This window comes from Trachypithecus francoisi, unplaced genomic scaffold (genome assembly GCF_009764315.1).
Source record: "Trachypithecus francoisi isolate TF-2019V2 unplaced genomic scaffold, Tfra_2.0 Lachesis_group3, whole genome shotgun sequence".
Taxonomy (NCBI): Eukaryota; Metazoa; Chordata; class Mammalia; order Primates; family Cercopithecidae; genus Trachypithecus; species Trachypithecus francoisi.
Genome location: NW_022681468.1, coordinates 31,347,230 through 31,367,003, shown reverse-complemented (window position 1 = coordinate 31,367,003; position 19,774 = coordinate 31,347,230). Strand labels below are relative to the sequence as shown.

The following is a 19,774-nucleotide window of genomic DNA, read 5'->3' as shown; positions in this document are numbered from 1 at the left end:
TGGCTCTGTATACTCTATTATAGAAGTAAAGTAAATCAGTTAGAAGATATTTACAGGGCCTGTGTACAATATTATGTTTTAGCATTGAGCGAGGAAAAACACTAAATTTTGGAGAGAATGATTGAACCTCAAAATTTTTGATAGGAGTAGAAAACATTATTAGAAAAATAGAATTCGTTAAGGTTCAAGAATGGGATGGAATTTTGGATTGAAATGGAAAGTATGAGATGCCTAGAAAGGAATATTTAGATAGATAAACTCGGGCACCAGAAATCAAGGAAAGGGCAAGTTATAGTACACCTGGCCTCCACTGTGTCGATCATTACAGCACTTGCATACTGCAAACCCCAAGACTTGTGCTTTAAGTGTGAGATACCATGGGCTGAGTAACATCCACTGTAACTCCAAGCAAGTTTCTCCTGGCACTTATTACATTACACAGCTGAGCATTTCTGCCCCCACCCAGTGTTACACTGTAAAAATTCCTGCCTCTTTGCTAAAAGCCTCTACTTGCTTGAGAAACTTCCTTTTGTGATGTGTAGACTGGGCTTATGTTACTGATGAGATTAAAAACAGATTTCATTATAAAAGTTTATGATGTTCCAGTCCATTCAATTTGTGTATAGTTGGAGGAACACATCCCTTCTTATCCATAATTCCTTATTTGATCTTCTCTTGCCCACTGTCCTACCCCTTTATACATCCACAGACCCACACCTCATATTCACACACTTGCAAACCTGTCCACGATCATCCCCACATAAAGGGGCCTGGTTACAGACTTTGATTTCTGATACACAAGAAGGCATTAAAGTGAATGTCTCTTGGGGATATTTGGTGTTAAAACAGCTTTTAGCAAATGAACCACTCTAGCCAGTGAGATGAATTCTGATGTAAGCTTCATAGTTACATAAATCGTGTAAAATTTATCACCGAGTCTAGATTGCTTTCTGTGGCTAGAAACTTCGGTAACCAGCAAAGCAGGAACGAAAGCAGAATCACTGTTGATGGGCTTTCTGAACTTTAGTCTAGTTGTTGTAACTAATAGTTTCATTCTGGATTCAAAGCAGCACCTACCCTAATTGGTGTGGAAATCTCAAGGTTAGCTAGCTAAAGCAGTTTCTGCTTTTTCACCTGTTTCTTTCCTTTGTATTCATTTGTTCACTGGATCAGCCCACTCCTGCCTTGAACCTAGATACGTGGCAGCTCCCCCTTCCGTTCACAGCTCACTGTTCCTTTAGCTGAGCCAGTAGCTAGCTGTTCAGTAGTTTTGGGTGTTTTATCTTCAGTAAGCTTTTCTCTTCCCTCACTAATGAGAAAAGAGATAATAGATTCCTCAGGCTCCTCCTTTCCTAACAATGTCATCCTGTTTTACTGTCACTCAGCACCCTGCTTTGTGAATAATGTTAACATTTCATTAATGTATTGAAGTATTTATTTATATTTGATCAGTGCTCACCATATTCCTCCATACCTCTAGAAGTCTCTTGGGAAAGATCATGCCCTTTTAACTGTCTGATAACATGCACACAGAGGCACTTCACGAAGGATCACTGAAGATCAAATGTCACTCTCAGAAAACGTAATAGATAAGCTGTGAGCTTTTTGGCATGTTCCCCAAGAAGATTAGTAGATGGTATACAGTTGAGCAACTGAACTGTGGGAGCCAAACTGTGGGAGGAGATGAGTAAGGGATGTGACGTGTCAGAGGTGAGACTATGGGATAGAAAGCCTCTCATCCACGGGCTTCAGAATACTGTTCAAAGACTTACCCTTAACGAGAGATTTGGAAATCTCTCTAAGAGAGTTGGGAAACCAAAGCAGAGGCCTGAAAAGACCAGGTTGTGAGGGAGGACACAGGCAACAGAGGAGCATGGACTTCTGAGCTTGGCAAACATTTCACTTTGCTCCCTCCCGCAGTGCTCTCTTGAGTCATCAGGACCCAGGCTATAAATAACCCCACGTGACTTATGGGCCAGGACTCAGAAAGGTCTGTGTAGCCTCACCCCAGGGTTGCTACACCTCTGTCATTGAAATGACTTTAATGACAAAGGAAAGAATAATGCTGATTTAAATCACTATGAATACCTCTTTCAATTTAGGCAGCCTTTCTTTTTTCTAAGCCCCCTTAACCAGGGTTTGGAGCAAGGTTGTTCATTATGAAAGCCTTATGTTTCTTCTATGTACAATTTTCTTGTCACTGTACCTAAATAGGAAAAGAAATACAGTGTAATTAAAGACAGTCCCAAGAAGAATAACCAAAAGTGTTAAGGAGATGGAAGGACTGACAGATAAGACTGTCCTCAGAAGAAATGAGACCTTTAGAAAATCATACTAAAATATATTTAGCATAAAATTTACCATTTTAACCATTTTTAAGTGTACAATTCAGTGGCATTTAGTATATTTATACTGTTTTGCAACTATTAGCCACCATCTGTCTCCAGAACTTTGTCATCATCCCAGACTGAAGCTCTGTACTCACTAAAAAATGACTTCCTATTCTCTAATTCGATAGCCCTGGATAATCACCATTCTACTTTCTGTCTCTAAAATGTACCTATTCTAGGTACCTCACATAAGTGGCATCATATAATATTTGTTCTTTTGTGACTGACTCATTTCACTTAGCATAGTATCTTTTCTGTACATGTGCTGCAGCATATGGCAGAATTTCCTTTCTCTCTAAACCTGAGTAATATTGTATGTAGATTCATCTGTTGATGGACATTTGGGTTGTTTTCACCTTTTGGCTATTTTGCACAATGCTGCTATGAACATTGGTGTATGGTTGTTAGTTTTGATTTCAATTCTTTTCTGTATATATCTACAAGAAAACTTGCTGCATCATCCAGTTATTTTGGGTTTCACTTTTTGAGGAACCCCTAAAGTGTTTTCCACAGTAGCTGTACCATTTTACTTTCCCACCAGCATTGCACAAGGGTTCCAGTTTTTCCACATCCTCAGCAGCCCTTGTTATCTTCAGGTGTTTTGTTTTAATGATAGCCAGCCAAATGGGAATGAAGTAGTATGTATGGGGTCTTTTCTACTGGGAAAAATGATCTGAGAGGGGAAATGTAGGAGTCTATAGTTGTAAAGACTTCTGCTAGGAACTACACAGACATGGTCACCAGAATCTAGAATTTGGGGCTGGGTGCAGTGGCTCACGCCTGCAATCCAAGCACTTTGGGAGGCTGAGGTGGGCAGATCGCTTGAGCCCAGGAGTTCGAGACCAGTCAGGGCAATGTAGTGAAACACCCCCATCTCTACAAAAAAATACAAAAATTAGCCAGGCGTGGTGGCATGCACCTAGAATCCCAGCTTCTCAGGAGGCTGAGGATCACCTGAGCATGGGGAGGTTGAGGCTGCAGTGAGCTGTGATTTCACCACTGCACTCCATCCTGGGCTACAGATTGAGACTCTGTCTCTAAATAAATAAATAATTTGGGCAAGGAAGATAGTCAAAGTATTTAACAAATACTATAATATAGCATAGGTACTGATTATTGTGACCTTTGCCTTCCTCAGGTGTACAGATTGTCAGCCTCAGTGGGGACCATATGAGGTAAATTTGGAATAATGAAAAAAAGTGTCTTCCACACCATTTATGTTACCCAGTGATAGGGACATAAGCTCAAATATAAACAGCTTCTAAAAAATATTTAGATATTTAACTGATGCGTGATTGAGAAAAAGCAAGAATTCTGTGTGATGAACCCTTTTCCTTTTGAAGTTGATGTTAGAGAAGATGATCATGATCATGCGTCTGTTCCTGCCTTAAGTTAGCCCCCATCCTTCATTGGAAACTCTCTGGACTCTTCTGGTAGGTCTTCTGGCGATCACAGGGGAATGAAATTGCTATTGCAGTTGTTTTACATCCAGCAAATATTTATTGTACATTGACCGTGTGCCAGGCCTTATGATACGTGCTAGGAAAAGAACAGAGTGCAAAACAAGGACCCTGTCCTTGTCATCATGGAGCTACGGTTTAGTGGGGGAGTCAGATAATACCACACAAGTAGGTTTGTAATTCCAAACTGTGCTTGGTTCCATACAGGAAAAATACCCAAGACATTTCTCTCCTTTCCTCTAGATTGTTCATACAACCACTCACTCTAAGAAACCTGCTTGCTTTTCTCTTCAGGAACCTCCAGACAGGTGGGTTTGCCTGGGAAGGAGATGTAGAAAACAACGTGTACAGCAAGGCTACAGGGGTGGTCCCCCAGCACAAGTATCACCCCACAGCAGGCAGCTATCAGCTCCATTTTGCCCTGCAGCAACTTGAACAACAAAAACTTCAGTCCCGGCAGCTCCTGGACCAGAGTCGAGCCCGGCACCAGGTAATTCAAGATAAGTCTTTTCCATGTGTTACTATCTTCCTGCTGTTGGTTAAAAAAAAAAAAAAAGTGAATGAATGAGAAATGTAGGATTAGTTTTCCAACCCCATGCCACCCTGGCTTGGACAGCTCATGGGAAGTCTAATCTTGGGGAAAAAATGTTCTGGAGCCATAACACTGGCTTTGCCTGAAAGTGATGCTTAACCAGTGTTTGACATGTGTTTTGTTTTGTTTTTTTTCCATTTGAATGCTCCTATACAAAAATCTCTATTGTGGTATTTACCCTTTCTGTTGTATGATCTTAGTTTAGTAATCTCCCATGGGGTCTGATTCTAAGATACCTGAAAGCTACCATTTTAAGCATCTTTATTTCTAAGTGTTCTACTTTCTTGCCTTCATATACTTGGCATACATATGTGATATTACTCATTATCTAACAAGATTTTCAAGGAATAAATAAGCTGCAAGTTCTTCTGGAAAGTGGAAATGGACATATGTTAGCATGCAGGTCATCTGTAAATGATAGCTGTTCATTCAACAAATGTTTACTGTGTATCTATTGTGTACTAGGCACTGTTTAAACAGTGGGGCTATAAGGTGACTGTACACACAAAACTCCTCACTGTTGTGGAACTTATGTGTAGGGAGATGTTGATTTGCTACTCACTGTCTATAAAATGCCAGAAACTCCTGAATGAGGGAGCTATATAAGTATATAGCACTAATATATTAGTATGGCCCCAATTGTAGAGAAAGGATGACCTCACCAGAACTTCAGGATTTCAGTTTTTCTTGTTGACTCAGGATCATCATTAGAATAGTTACTATGGCCCGGGCGCGGTGGCTCACGCCTGTAATCCCAGCACTTTGGGAGGCTGAGACGGGCGGATCATGAGGTCAGGAGATTGAGACCATCCTGGCTAACACGGTGAAACCCCGTCTCTACAAAAAATACAAAAATTAGCCGGGTGCAGTGGCGGGAGCCTGTAGTCCCAGCTACACGGGAGGCTGAGGCAGGAGAATGGCGTGAACCCGGAAGGCGGAGCTTGCAGTGAGTGGAGATGGCGCTACTGCACTCCAGCCTGGGTGACAGAGCGAGACTCCATCTGAAAAAAAAAAAGAAAAAAAAGAATAGTTACTATGTTCTACTGTGGAGTTATTGGAATGAATTAGTACTGATTCTATAAGCTTTTCTGACATTTGGTTATGTGAAGAAATAACTTGTTATCAGTTTGATCTCCTGATCATTTTTTTCTTATAAAAATGTAGTACATAGTGTGCATGAGTTTGTGCAATATTATTATTTACTCAAAGACTAAAGCAGCATTTCCCAAAGGTTTTTTCCTCTAAGTAAAACAATGATTATTATATTCTGTCTTATCTTTTCAACTACCACCCATAATAAAATGTCATTTTATTATTTCAACATAGTTCATCACTTGATCATCTTTACCTGAGGTAGAGTACTCTGTACATTATGTTAATTCATCATAATTGAGAAATTGTAAGTGCCGGCGTTTGCAAAGTAGTTCTTTAGACCATTTTTACTGGAGAAAAATAAGATTTCTTAATCTGGAAAGCATAAGAGTATAGCATCTCATTGTAATCACCACATCACTTCCTGTCATGTAAAATTTTCTTCATTTGGAAAATCTTGGGGATAGCAGAAGCATTTAAGCCAGTTTACATTTTCACAATTCCAGATACAAATGTGTGTCTTCGTTGTTGTTGTTGGTTTTTTTTAATCTGCGTTCTTAAATTTCTTAAAGCTTTTTAAGCTTTAAACTCCCTGTCATTCAGAGTACTTGAGAATGCCAACTTAATCAGATACTGGATAGGGGAAGTATCACTGTATAGGCTGAGGATCAAAAAACTACTTATCAGGTCCTTGGCTCATTACCTGGGTGACAAAATAATTTGTGCACCAAACCCCTACAACACGCCATTTACCTTTATAACAAACCTGAACATGTGTCCCTGAGCCTAAACTAAAAGTTAGAAAAAAAAAATCTCTGGCTCTAATGAATCTAGACAGTTGGTACCCTTTAAACCATGCTTCAATACCTTGAAGTGGAGGATGACTGGGGAAGGAGAGGCAGTTTTGTTGATTTTCACTTTTAGAAACTGCTTCATTTTTAAGTCCTTCTCATACTTTTGATTAGCTTCCAGCAACTCACATTCCTTTGAAAATTCAAAGTACTGTACTACTGTTCTTGTGTGGAATTTCTTTTCACTAAGGATTATACTGGTTTAGTTTCACTGAATTATGAAGTATATGGAAATTATGTTTTTCAGAATCTGTCAGAATATCTGTTTTAGGGAGGAGGCAGAACTCCCAAGAAGGGAGTTCTCTCGTTCTCCTGGAGAGCAAACAGAAAATCATTCATCATAATTGTATATAGGTGTATAACATTATTTTATTTCTTCTCCCCCACACCCCAAACCTGTTTTTCTAAACCACAGCTGATTTAGGGAAAAATGAGTAAGGGTGAAGTTTCTGGGACTATAGGAGAGAGCTAAAGTAACTAAATTCCATTAGCTGCAAGAGTTTATAACTAATAAAATAACAAATAAGATATTAAATATTCTAACAGGAAGAATATGTAGAAACTTAGAGCACTTTATTTCAGAGGGTACTTAGAATCATTCCACAGTGGAAGCAAAACCCTACTAGATGTTATGCCTTTGTAGCTTAGCTGTGCTGGATCTGGCGGTTATAATTGTCACTGAATTGTTGATTGAAGCATGGTTTACATTCTCAGTATTCTGTATTTCTGTCCTTGGGTTACCCTTTAGATAGCAATGGTACTTTTCTAATGAACTCCTTGCACTTTGGATTCCTTTTTCTAAAGTGTAGGGAGCCTTTGGTGTAACTAACAGTGTGATTAACTGCCTGTTTGAAAGCAGTGGATAGAATTGAAATCTGATTTACCTAACATTCATCCATAAAAGAAGCCTGTTTATGGAACAGGATGTTAAAGGAGGCCTTGTATTTATATTATATCATATTATATTATGTTTATGAACAGCACCTTTAACATACTAATCTCCTATTAATGTCTGGGAAAAGTTCATGCAGCCTTTCTCTCATTGTATACATAGGAAGTTCTCCATTCTTTTCGCCCTCCAATCAGAACACTTAGATATCCAGCTTATTGAAGGTGTTAATTTCTGCTTAAACTCTGATTCAGGATGTGAGTTTGGAAATGCACATCTCTCAGTATTCACAGGGAATGAGCTTTGATCTTCATCTCAGTATAGCACTGCACTCATAAATCTAGCAGTTGTCATACACTTAATCCACCCCTGCAAAAGACTGATCCTGTGACATGGGAGTGAGAGAGGAAAGTCACCCAGAGCCAATGCCAGAAGTTTTCGGGAAGAGATATAAGAATATTGGTGTGATCCAGTCCGTATGATAGAAGGCATAATAAACAAAATAAGACAAAATTGAGCTTTTACACACTGATGGTAAAACCAGCAGTTTGAAAAACATTGTTTTAAGTCAGAGCAGAGGTCAACAAACTTTTTCTGTAAATAGCCAGATAGTAAATATTTTAGGCTTTGCAGGCTATAGCATCTCTGTTGCAACTACTCAGCTCTGCCATGGTAGAGTGAAATCAGCCATAAACAATATGTAAATGAATGAGTGTGGCTGTCTTTCAAAACTTTATGTACAAAAACAGGCAACAGCCTGTAGGTCCTAGTGTGCAGACCCCTTGACTAGAGTAACAGAACCATTTGAAGCGCTTGTTAAAAGTATTGTTCCTCCATCCCATTTCTGATTCATTAGGTTTGGAATAACCTAATGAATAGGCAGAGTTCTCCCTTTTTGTTTTAATAATAATGGCCACCACTTAAGCACTTGCTGTGTTCCAAGCACTATTCCAGGTTCTCTGTACACATTAACTCATTTAAAAATGAATTTCAGGGCCAGGCGTGGCGGCTCATGCCTGTAATCCCAGCACTTTGGGAAGCCGAGGCGGGTGGATCACGAGGTCAGGAGTTCGAGACCAGCCTGACCAGTATGGTGAAACCCTGTCTCTACTAAAAATACAAAAATTAGCCGGGCATGGTAGTACATGCCTATAATCCCAGCTACTCAGGAGGCTGAGGCAGGAGAATCACTTGAACCCGGGAGGCGGAGGTTGCAGTGAGCCAAGATCGCGCCACTGCACTGCAGCCTGGGTGACAGATTGAGACTCTGTCTCAAAAAAAAAAAAAAAAAATTTCAGGATGGTTGCAGGAAGTACAGAATCTCGAGAGTTAGGAAAGGTCAAACAAATCTGTTACAGATTGATACAGCCCAATACATGTCTTCTGTCTAATTCCGTCTTCCTTCTCCTGCTGGCTTCCTGCCCCTGAAGGAGAAGGCAAAAAACACTTTTCTTTCAGCTGAGTCGGGGACTTTCTTGGGCAACAGTGGCTACTGGTGACATCAGCATGAGTAGCTCTCCATGCTGGGGTCTGTGAGGAGGGCTGTACCGGCTGTGAGGCCCGACTGACCTGATTCTAATTGCAGACATTGAGCTGATGTTATTCTTGGCGCAGGACAGAGCGATTACTCAGTAGTTTCTGTTAAAGTGATCCTTTGTTAAACTTCTGCTCCCAACCCACTCCCTGCTTCCTTCCCTCCCACTCTCTTCTCTGCCTCATCCACAGTGAAAAGGAGCCCCAAAAGCAGAAAAATTAAGGACATTTTGACGGCCAACACAGAATTTGCGAAGTTTCCTTTAACAATAATGGGAGAAAGGAGAGATTTTAAATACATCTTAATTCTTCACTGGTTCCGGTCTTTTTCCAAACCCCTTCAATTTTTAGTAGACTTAATTTTCAACATTAGTAAATAACTCAAGGTAGGAGAAAACGGTGCATCCTAAGTTTCTCTCATCCTTCTGCCCCATCTGTTCTTTACTTCTCGCTTCCCACCATGCCCAAGTTTACCAAACTAATCTGGATTCAATAATCCTAGCAGAAACTAATGTTCCTATAACAGGTAGGACTGGGAACAACTCAGTGTTCACATCAAGAGGTCTTTCAGTTTGCTGGTAACATCTTGAGTGCAGTGTGTAACAAGCTTTTTGCTAATGCTATGTGTGTATATGTGCAATCCCACAGGTGTGGAAAGGATTCCCGTGTAAACCGAACCATGTCTTGTTATTTTGCTCTTAAAAGTTCATTGCATGTGTCTAAAAAAATTCTGCCTCCTCCTGCAGGAATGAATTCTGTTTCGCCAAGCCTTCAGCTGCTGTGTGTTTGTGTTACGGAGGAGGGGAAAGAAAGAGAAATTCAGCAGGCACTCTGTCTTTTTCCAAGCAGCTGGCAATAACATGCTAGCTCCTCAGTGTGGCACAAAGAGCAGGCGAACAGTCTAGCCATGCAGGAGGTGTCTTGATACATCTTTATAATGGTGTATCAGAGAGGAAGATTGGACTGGGGGCATGAGAGGGGAGGAGTGTGTGTGTGTGTGTGTGTGTGTGTGTGTGTGTGTGTAAGTTCCGGAGCATATTGACTCCAGAACTTAATGTCATAACCTATTGCTTCTTTGTTTTTTTGTTTGTTTGGTTGGTTCTTTTGTTCTATTTTATTTTTCCACTTGACTTTTAGCAGGAACTCATACTTAGTGTCTAGCTTTTAGTTTTATTGATTTTCCTAGGACTACTTGATTTAGTAGGTTTTACCAAGCCAAACTCTTTCATTCTTATTTAATGAAAATACATAGAAAATACATGAAATAATACTGCATTCAGTTGTTTTGGAAATAGGCCACTCTTGACAGGCTTTGGAGTCAGATAACCCACAGCTTAAGTCTTGGCCCTGTCTAATCCATGACTCAGGTTATTCAAACTTTTAGAACCTCATTTTCGTTATCTCTAATTTGGAGATGATAATATATACCTGTGTGTTATCATGATTGTAGTTCTCAGGATGTGATATTGATATTACCATATGTCAAGCACCAAAGTGGCCATTCTTTTTTTTTTATTATCTCAGTGGATCTTTACAAAAGCTGCCCTCTTATTAGCCTCATTTCACAGATGAAAAAGCATGGTATCATTTATGTAATTTTCTCAATGTCACATAAGTAATAACTGGCAGAACTGGGATTTGAACCCAGGTCTGTCAGCCTGCAGCATCAAAGCTCCTGGCTATTATGCTATATGCTGCCTCCTACTAATAAGGCATTCAATAAACAGCAACTATAAGTACTATTACATAAATTTTAACTTGCAATTTATACGTTCAACAAGTACTTTTTTTTTTTTTTTTTGATACGGAGTTTCACTCTGTTGCCCAGGCTGTAGTACAATGGCACAGTCTTGGCTCACTGCAGCCTCTGCCTCCCAGGTTCAAGCGATTCTCCTGCCTCAACCTCCTGAGTGGCTGGGACTACAGGCACACACCACCACGCCAGGCTAATTATTGTATTTTTAGTAGAGATGGGGTTTTCACCATAGTGGCCAGGCTAGTCTTGAACTCCTGACCTTGTGATCCACCCATCTCGGCCTCCCAAAGTGCTGGAATTACAGGCGTGAGCCACCATACCTAGCCAACAAGTATTTATTGACTTCTATGAAACTATGTTTGAACAGTTCTTCTCAGGTGTCTTCATTAGTCTCCTATTCATAAGCACCATCTCAAAAGAAAAGTTTTCCTGAACTTAGGCCTAGATGTTATCCCAATTACCTCAATTCTTAATGAAAGAAGTGTCTTACTAAGATGTTCTTGGGCTTAACAATCTTGGAAATGCCCATACTTTACCCTCCCTTGTACTTTTATTAAGTAATAGGATTAGCACCTAACAATCCATGTCAGTATCCTGACATTTGTTCTAGAGGTTTGGATATTAGGAGCACTTGTATGGGTTATTATTAATTCTGTGTTATTAATAATATAGGAATGAATTTTCTAATTATTATTTTGTCCTTTCAACACTGTTACTGGTAATACTATTTTAATTTTATTTCTATGGGTGTTTTTCAGAAGACCACCAGGAAACGTGACAAGTGTCTACAAATGTGACTACCACAGATGACATGTTTGCTTAATTCATATTATGCTTGCTTTTTCTTTTTCTTTTCTTTTTTTGAGACAGAGTCTTGCTCTGTCGCCCAGACTGGAGTACAGTAGCGTGATCTCCGCGCACTGCAAGCTCTGCCTCCCCGGTTCATGCCATTCTCCTGCCTCAGCCTCCCCAGTAGCTGGGACTACAGGCGCCCACCACCTCGCCCGGCTAATTTTTTGTATTTTTAGTAGAGACGAGGTCTCACCGTGTTAGCCAGGATGGTCTCGATCTCCTGACCTCATGATCCGCCCACCTCATCCTCCCAAAGTGCTGGGATTACAGGCTTGAGCCACCGTGCCCGGCCTATGCTTGCTTTTTCAATACCATGTAAGTCTGATCTTAGTGTATTATTCAATCCTGACTTTCGTTCATTGTGTTAACTTATTACTGATAGTAACATAAGTCCCCTGGTTATCATCATGTTGCTTTCTAAGCTGCTGCTAGGGGAATATTCTTCTGGAATCTTAGAGGAAAAAGAACATACAGTGAATGCTTCCTGTGCACCAGATGTAGTCTTATCTCCGTTCCACTGATGAGGGAATCTATGTTCAAAGAGTTTGAGTAACTGAGCCAAGATCACACAGCTGCCTAATTGTGGAGATAATATTCATACCAGGTCAGAGGACTTCCAAAGCCCCTTTCCACTCTACCGTCCTCCCCAACGACAGAATTGACTCTTCATTTTCTTTTTCGTTTACACACTTACCAGTCAGATAAGACATTCTAGCATTATTGCTGCTGCACTGCTATATACTCTCGTATACACAAATCTTTAAAAAAAAAAAAAAGGCTCAGTGTAATCAATTAAGATTCAGAACTTTGCTTGGCTGTGGGTATGAAGAGGCAACTGTTCACATACTAACTGCTCAGGATTCATCTTGTTTGTTGTGCAATGTGATCCTGTGAATTTGCTGCAGCTGTCTGGTGACCAGTTTCATTCTCTTCCCTCACTCACTCCTTGGCCTGTGGTTTGTTTCTGTTTGTCTGTAGGTATATGAGGGACTCCCAGCAGTAACTTTGTGTGAGATGATGAAAGACTTCAATCCATCCATCTGAAATGGTGGCAGCCAGGGGAAAAGTACTTAGTGAATACATGACAGTAAGGTCTGTGCAAGATATGCACAGTAGACCAACCATGTGAGATCCTGGGCCAAACAAAACAAATCATACATTTGAAGACAGAGACACGTTAGATGTTTATAACCTCAAAGTTGTAAAGGAAACTTAGAGATTGCCTTTGACTAATTATTTCATTTTAGTAATCAGGACACGTAGGATACAGACACATTAGGAAAACGAGGCCCAATATACAAATAATTTATTATAAGTACTAACAAATGAAAGATAAAACACACAATTGAAAATGAAGCAGAACTATCTTTCTTTAGCCAGTTGAGCTTTCTATCTGGGGTCATGGCTGATCCTTTGAAGTTGTTTTTCTACATACTCAACTTCCACTTTAACAATAAGTGACAAATATTTGCTTACAGACAGTCATATTTTTTCAGCCTTTCCTTTCCTCCTCAAGAAAGAGAATGATCTTGGAGCAAGGTGAATGAAATTTGTCCTTTATATACATCTGGTGGCAACTGGACACATTGCTAGGTTTCTTTAGAAAAGAGATATGATTTAAATAAATTTGCTTTAGATCTGTTTGCTTTAAAAGGGAATCAGCATAACATAAATAAGAAAGGCAGCATAGTATAGTGAGGTTCTTAAATCATACTCCGTGGGTTTGAATCCCAGCTTACTACTCAGTACCTCTTCAGTTATGAACAAATATCCTAACATGTTGTGTGCCTTGGTTTCTTCTTCTGTAAATGGTGATGATGAGGAGACACAGGTCATATGATTGGGAGGGATAAATGAGATAAGATAAAGCACTTAAAGCAATGCCAGGCCCATGGTAAAAGGTCAATAAAAGGCCAATAAAAGGCCAGGTGTGATGGCTCACACCTGCAATCTCAGCACTTTGGGAGGCTGAGACGGGCAAATCACCTGAGGTCGGGAGTTCAAGACCAGCCTGACCAACATGGAGAAACCTCGTCTCTACTAAAAATACAAAAAATTAGCCGGGTGTGGTGGTGCATGCCTGTAATCCCAGCTACTCAGAAGGCTGAGGTAGGAGAATCACTTGAACTTGGGAGGCGGAGGTTGCGGTGAGCCAAGATCACGGCCATTGCACTCCAGCCTGGACAACAAGGGCAAAACTCCATCTCAAAAAAAAAAAAGTCGCCGGGCGCGGTGGCTCAAGCCTGTAATCCCAGCACTTTGGGAGGCCAAGACGGGTGGATCACGAGGTCAGGAGATCGAGACCATCCTGGGTAACACAGTGAAACCCCGTCTCTACTAAAAAATACAAAAAACTAGCCGGGCGAGGTGGCGGGCGCCTGTAGTCCCAGCTACTCCGGAGGCTGAGGCAGGAGAATGGCATAAACCCGGGAGGCGGAGCCTGCAGTGAGCTGAGATCCGGCCACTGCACTCCAGCCTGGGCGACAGAGCGAGACTCCGTCTCAAAAAAAAAAAAAAAAAAAAAAGTCAAAAGTTTGTTGCTCTTATAATTGTGTATCACCTTTTTTTTCATTTAGGTAGAAAACATATAAATGTCCCTCTTAACAATTTTTATGTATACAGTACCGTATTGTTAACTGCATGCATACTGTACCACAGATCTCCAGAACTTTTTTATGTCTCATGACTGAAACCATACTCGTTGAACAACTCCCTGTTTTCCTCTTTCCCATCCAGCCTCTGACAATCACTATTCTACTTTCTGTGAGCTTCACTACCTCATGCTAAGTGGAATGATTTTGTGATTAGCTTATTTTACTTAGCATAATGTCTTCAAGATTCACCCGTGTTGTAGTGTATGACAGGATTCCCTTCTTTTTTAAGGCTGAATAACATTTCATTGTGTGTGTATACACATATACATACCACATTTTCTCTTTTTTTACTTTTTTATTTTTAATGTTTGTGGGTACTACATAACACATTTTCTTTTTCCATTCATTCGTTGATGGACATTTAGGCTCCTTTTACATCTTGGCTATTGTGAATAATACATCAATGAACAGGGATATGCAAATATCTCACGTATTATTTTTAACTGTAAATATACATAGCATTATGATTTCAACTTGGGGGTTTTACTTAAACCTCCCATGCCAGAAACAGAAATTGATTAAAATGATATTAAAGAAAGTGTTTTAGGAGAAGCTCAAGGCTCATTAAGTATTAATTAGCTACATTTTTTAAACTAATACTTGAACAATTAAATATGGTATGCAAATTAATTTGTTCAGAATTACTAGAGAGAGCTATGAGAAGAAAGAATAAAAAGAATGATTAATACCAGGATTAATTTTTTTTTTTTTTTAAGACGGGGTCTCACTCTGTTGCCCAGGCTGGAGTGCAGTGGCTTGATCTGGGCTCGCTGCAAGCTACGCCTCCCGAGTTCACACCATTCTCCTGCCTCAGCCTCCTGCGTAGTTGGAACTACAGGTGCACGCCACCACACCCAGCTAATTTTTTGTATTACTTAGTAGAGATGGGGTTTCACTGTGTTAGCCAGGATGGTCTCGATCTCCTGACTTCGTGATCCGCCTACCTCAGCCTCCCAAAGTGTTGGGATTACAGGTGTGGGCCACCACGCCTGGCCTAAATGGTTATTCTTTAGAATAATATCTGTGTAGATTATTGACATGTTTGCCCAAAGGCATAAGTATCTTACAAACGTAAATAGGACAAGAAACAGCATTAGCATCAATTGTGAGCTAGCTTTTCATCAGGTGCAAGCTGTTTTTCTCATAGTAATCAAAGGAATGATAAATTGATTCCTTTCAAACATACTGATGAAATATAAATTGGTACAATCTTTTCTGAGAGCAATTTGGGAATATATATGAAAAAGTTTTGAAACAGAAGAATAAAGAGATTTCTGATCTAGCTATTCCACTTTAAGGAAATTATTTTAAGGAAATGATCCAGCATATGTGAAAAGGTATGGCCGGATCTCAGCTCACTGCAAGCTCCGCCTCCCGGGTTCACGCCATTCTCCTGCCTCAGCCTCCCGAGTAGCTGGGACTACAGGCGCCCGCCACCTCGCCCGGCTAGTTTTTTGTATTTTTAGTAGAGACGGGGTTTCACTGTGTTAGCCAGGATGGTCTCGATCTCCTGACCTCGTGATCCGCCCGTCTCGGCCTCCCAAAGTGCTGGGATTACAGGCTTGAGCCACCGCGCCTGGCCCACAACACTATTCTTAAAAAGCAAAATAAATTGATAACAACCTGATTGTGTGTGTATATATGCCTCTGTGTGTGTGTGTGCGCACACATACACATGGTGTTTCAAAATGGAACTATAAGATTTTGGGGGTGCTTTTCTATTTGTGGAAAAAAAGAGAAAAAAATAAAAAGATATGGGGGGGCAATTTTTTTTTTTTTTGAGACAGAGTCTCACTCTGTCACCCAGGCTGGAGTGTAGTGGCGCGATCTCAGCTCATTGAAAGCTCCGCCTCCCGGGTTCACACCATTCTCCTGCCTCAGCCTCCCAAGTAACCGGGACTACAGGTGCCCACCACAATGCCCGGCTAATTTTTTGTATTTTTAGTAGAAACAGGGTTTCACTGTGTTAGCCAGAATGGTCTTGATCTCCTGACCTCGTGATCCACCTGCCTCAGCCTCCCAAAGTGCTGGGATTACAGACGTGAGCCACCACGCCCGGCCTATTTTTTTTTTTTTTAAGACGGGGTCTCACTCTGTTGCCCAGGCTGGAGTGCAGTGGCTTGATCTGGGCTCGCTGCAAGCTACGCCTCCCGAGTTCACACCATTCTCCTGCCTCAGCCTCCTGCGTAGTTGGAACTACAGGTGCACGCCACCACACCCAGCTAATTTTTTGTATTACTTAGTAGAGATGGGGTTTCACTGTGTTAGCCAGGATGGTCTCGATCTCCTGACTTCGTGATCCGCCTACCTCAGCCTCCCAAAGTGTTGGGATTACAGGTGTGGGCCACCACGCCTGGCCTAAATGGTTATTCTTTAGAATAATATCTGTGTAGATTATTGACATGTTTGCCCAAAGGCATAAGTATCTTACAAACGTAAATAGGACAAGAAACAGCATTAGCATCAATTGTGAGCTAGCTTTTCATCAGGTGCAAGCTGTTTTTCTCATAGTAATCAAAGGAATGATAAATTGATTCCTTTCAAACATACTGATGAAATATAAATTGGTACAATCTTTTCTGAGAGCAATTTGGGAATATATATGAAAAAGTTTTGAAACAGAAGAATAAAGAGATTTCTGATCTAGCTATTCCACTTTAAGGAAATTATTTTAAGGAAATGATCCAGCATATGTGAAAAGGTATGGCCGGATCTCAGCTCACTGCAAGCTCCGCCTCCCGGGTTCACGCCATTCTCCTGCCTCAGCCTCCCGAGTAGCTGGGACTACAGGCGCCCGCCACCTCGCCCGGCTAGTTTTTTGTATTTTTAGTAGAGACGGGGTTTCACTGTGTTAGCCAGGATGGTCTCGATCTCCTGACCTCGTGATCCGCCCGTCTCGGCCTCCCAAAGTGCTGGGATTACAGGCTTGAGCCACCGCGCCTGGCCCACAACACTATTCTTAAAAAGCAAAATAAATTGATAACAACCTGATTGTGTGTGTATATATGCCTCTGTGTGTGTGTGTGCGCACACATACACATGGTGTTTCAAAATGGAACTATAAGATTTTGGGGGTGCTTTTCTATTTGTGGAAAAAAAGAGAAAAAAATAAAAAGATATGGGGGGGCAATTTTTTTTTTTTTGAGACAGAGTCTCACTCTGTCACCCAGGCTGGAGTGTAGTGGCGCGATCTCAGCTCATTGAAAGCTCCGCCTCCCGGGTTCACACCATTCTCCTGCCTCAGCCTCCCAAGTAACCGGGACTACAGGTGCCCACCACAATGCCGGCTAATTTTTTGTATTTTTAGTAGAAACAGGGTTTCACTGTGTTAGCCAGAATGGTCTTGATCTCCTGACCTCGTGATCCACCTGCCTCAGCCTCCCAAAGTGCTGGGATTACAGACGTGAGCCACCACGCCCGGCCTATTTTTATTTTTTTTAAACTCAAAAATCTATTGTGGGCCAGGTGTGGTGGCTCATGCCTGTAATCCCAGCACTTTGGGAGGCTAAGGTGGACGGATCACAAAGTCAGGAGTTCGAGACCATCCTGGCCAACACGGTGAAACCCCGTCTCTACTAAAAAAAAATACAAAAATTAGCTGGGCATAGTGGCGCATGCCTGTAATCCCAGCTACTTGGGAGGCTGAGGCAGGAGAATTGCTTGAACTGGGGACTCGGAGGTTGCAGTGAGCCGAGATCGCGCCATTGCACTCCAGCCTGGTGACAGAGTGAGACTCCATCTCAAAAAAAAAAAAAAAAGAAAAATCACTGTGAACATATTTACATATTTCCATAGCTTCAAATATAGATGTACCTCAGTGTGTCAATTTATAGCATTGATGATTGGTTAAGTATAATAAACCATAGTAGGAAAAATGCCATTAAAAGCAGCAGTCTAGGTCTACCTTTATAGTTAGGGGAAAATGCTCAGAATAGGTATTTGAATGAAATAAAAATAGGCTCCAAAACATCAGGTGTCATATGATTCCATTTTTTGTCAGCACACAGAAAAACATACATACACATAGAAAATATGTTTATATATACATAGAAAAACATCTAAATGTTAACAGGTTATCTCTGAGAGCAGAATTATAAATCATTTTTAACACTTCTAATGAACATTTATTAAAGAAATTTGTTTCAAAAAGAAAAACGTCAGTCTGCCAGCCTTTGTATGTGTGTGTGTGTGACCAAACAGTGCTGGGCATTGAAGGAGATACGAAAGAAATGTAAAGCAAAGTAGAGTGTATGGTCATCTGAGTCTGAATTTGCATCAGAACATCAATCAGTGTCTGACTGGTTTTGCGCTAGATGAAGGTGTGGCTGCTAATGAGGGAAGGTCACCCATGTGATGTCTTAGGGCAATTTGGTTTCACTGGCTTTTGTGGTCATTAACTGCAACCCTAGTCTTAGCCAGCTGTGTCATAGCTACACTTTGCTGGTCATGTCACACACCAGTCCAAGCTCAGTTTTGAGTATATTTGAATATCTAGTTGTAATTATCTTCATTGTTTCTTTTTTTTTTTTTTTTTTTTTTTTTTTTTGAGACGGAGTCTCGCTCTGCCGCCCAGGCTGGAGTGCAGTGGCCGGGTCTCAGCTCACTGCAAGCTCCGCCTCCTGGGTTTACGCCATTCTCCTGCCTCAGCCTCCCAAGCAGCTGGGACTACAGGCGCCCGCCATGTCGCCCGGCTAGTTTTTTGTATTTTTTAGTAGAGACGGGGTTTCACCATGTTAGCCAGGATGGTCTCGATCTCCTGACCTCGTGATCCGCCCATCTCGGCCTCCCAAAGTGCTGGGATTACAGGCTTGAGCCACCGCGCCCGGCCTTCATTGTTTCTTAAATGTTGGCAAGTACAGTTAGTTTAGGGACTCTCTGAAGAATCACACTGATCTCAGTTGGTTAGTGAATAATAGTTTCGAAATTTTTCTGTCCAGGTAAGCATCTGTCTTTATATCCTTAAGAGTAGGTCATTTGAGGTAGTAAGAACCTCCTTTCCTACTCACTAAAGGAGGGGGAGCATTGTAATTGGTTTTAGAAATGAGAGGATATGTCGGAAGGCTTTCGACATCTTTGACAGTTCCATGTCCTGTCTTAGGTATTTGTGTGCTTGGTCTCTCTATATGAAGAGTAGCAACTTCTGGATTGCTGCCCCATTCCTATTGGGGTCATAGTACTGCCCAGTGCTTTATAACAGCACCAGAAAAGTTGCACCGTTTCTCTTGCTCAGCCCCCAGTCTTGTCCCAGCTGACAAACATTGTGAATGGAAGACAGCCAAGAACTCCATACAGTGTGAGACAAAGGCCTTTTGGAAGCTTACTTTTGCCAAAATAGAAACAGTTACTCTCACTCTCACCTTGGCCCTAAGGTTTTTACAGCATCACAGGGTTGCATAACAGTCGGGATGTGTTCTTTGCTCTGAACAGTCTTGGCCTGATTGTAGGAAGGTGAGTGATTAGTAACTTACATGCTCAAGAAAATGTACCATCTCTGTTTATCTTCCAGAGAGAAACAGACAAGAAGTGTCTTTGTACATGTCATGAGAATTTTATCCAAATTGGGACACAATCTACCGTGGGGAGAATACTGCATAGAAATGTTTGCTCATCTGAAATTAGAGTAAAAGGGTCACAAAGAGACATTAACCTACACAAATAGAGAGTAGCATTTGCCTACTTTATCCCCCTTCATTCTCAAAAAAATG

The 19,774-nt window shown here is 41.1% G+C and overlaps 1 protein-coding gene across 24 annotated transcripts in view; it reads left to right on the top strand.

The window, feature by feature from the left end:
* The window catches only part of TTLL5 (tubulin tyrosine ligase like 5), a 311,462-nt gene that overhangs the window by 209,265 nt on the left and 82,423 nt on the right, over positions 1-19,774 (top strand). For 23 of the 24 annotated variants that reach the window (XM_033187360.1, XM_033187367.1, XM_033187363.1 and 20 more), the window contains one exon: positions 4,145-4,340. In XM_033187360.1, the coding sequence (XP_033043251.1) occupies positions 4,145-4,340 (196 nt within the window). Of the gene's footprint in view, positions 1-4,144; positions 4,341-19,774 lie in introns of those variants that run through there. The other variant, XR_004431492.1, reaches the window with a different exon arrangement.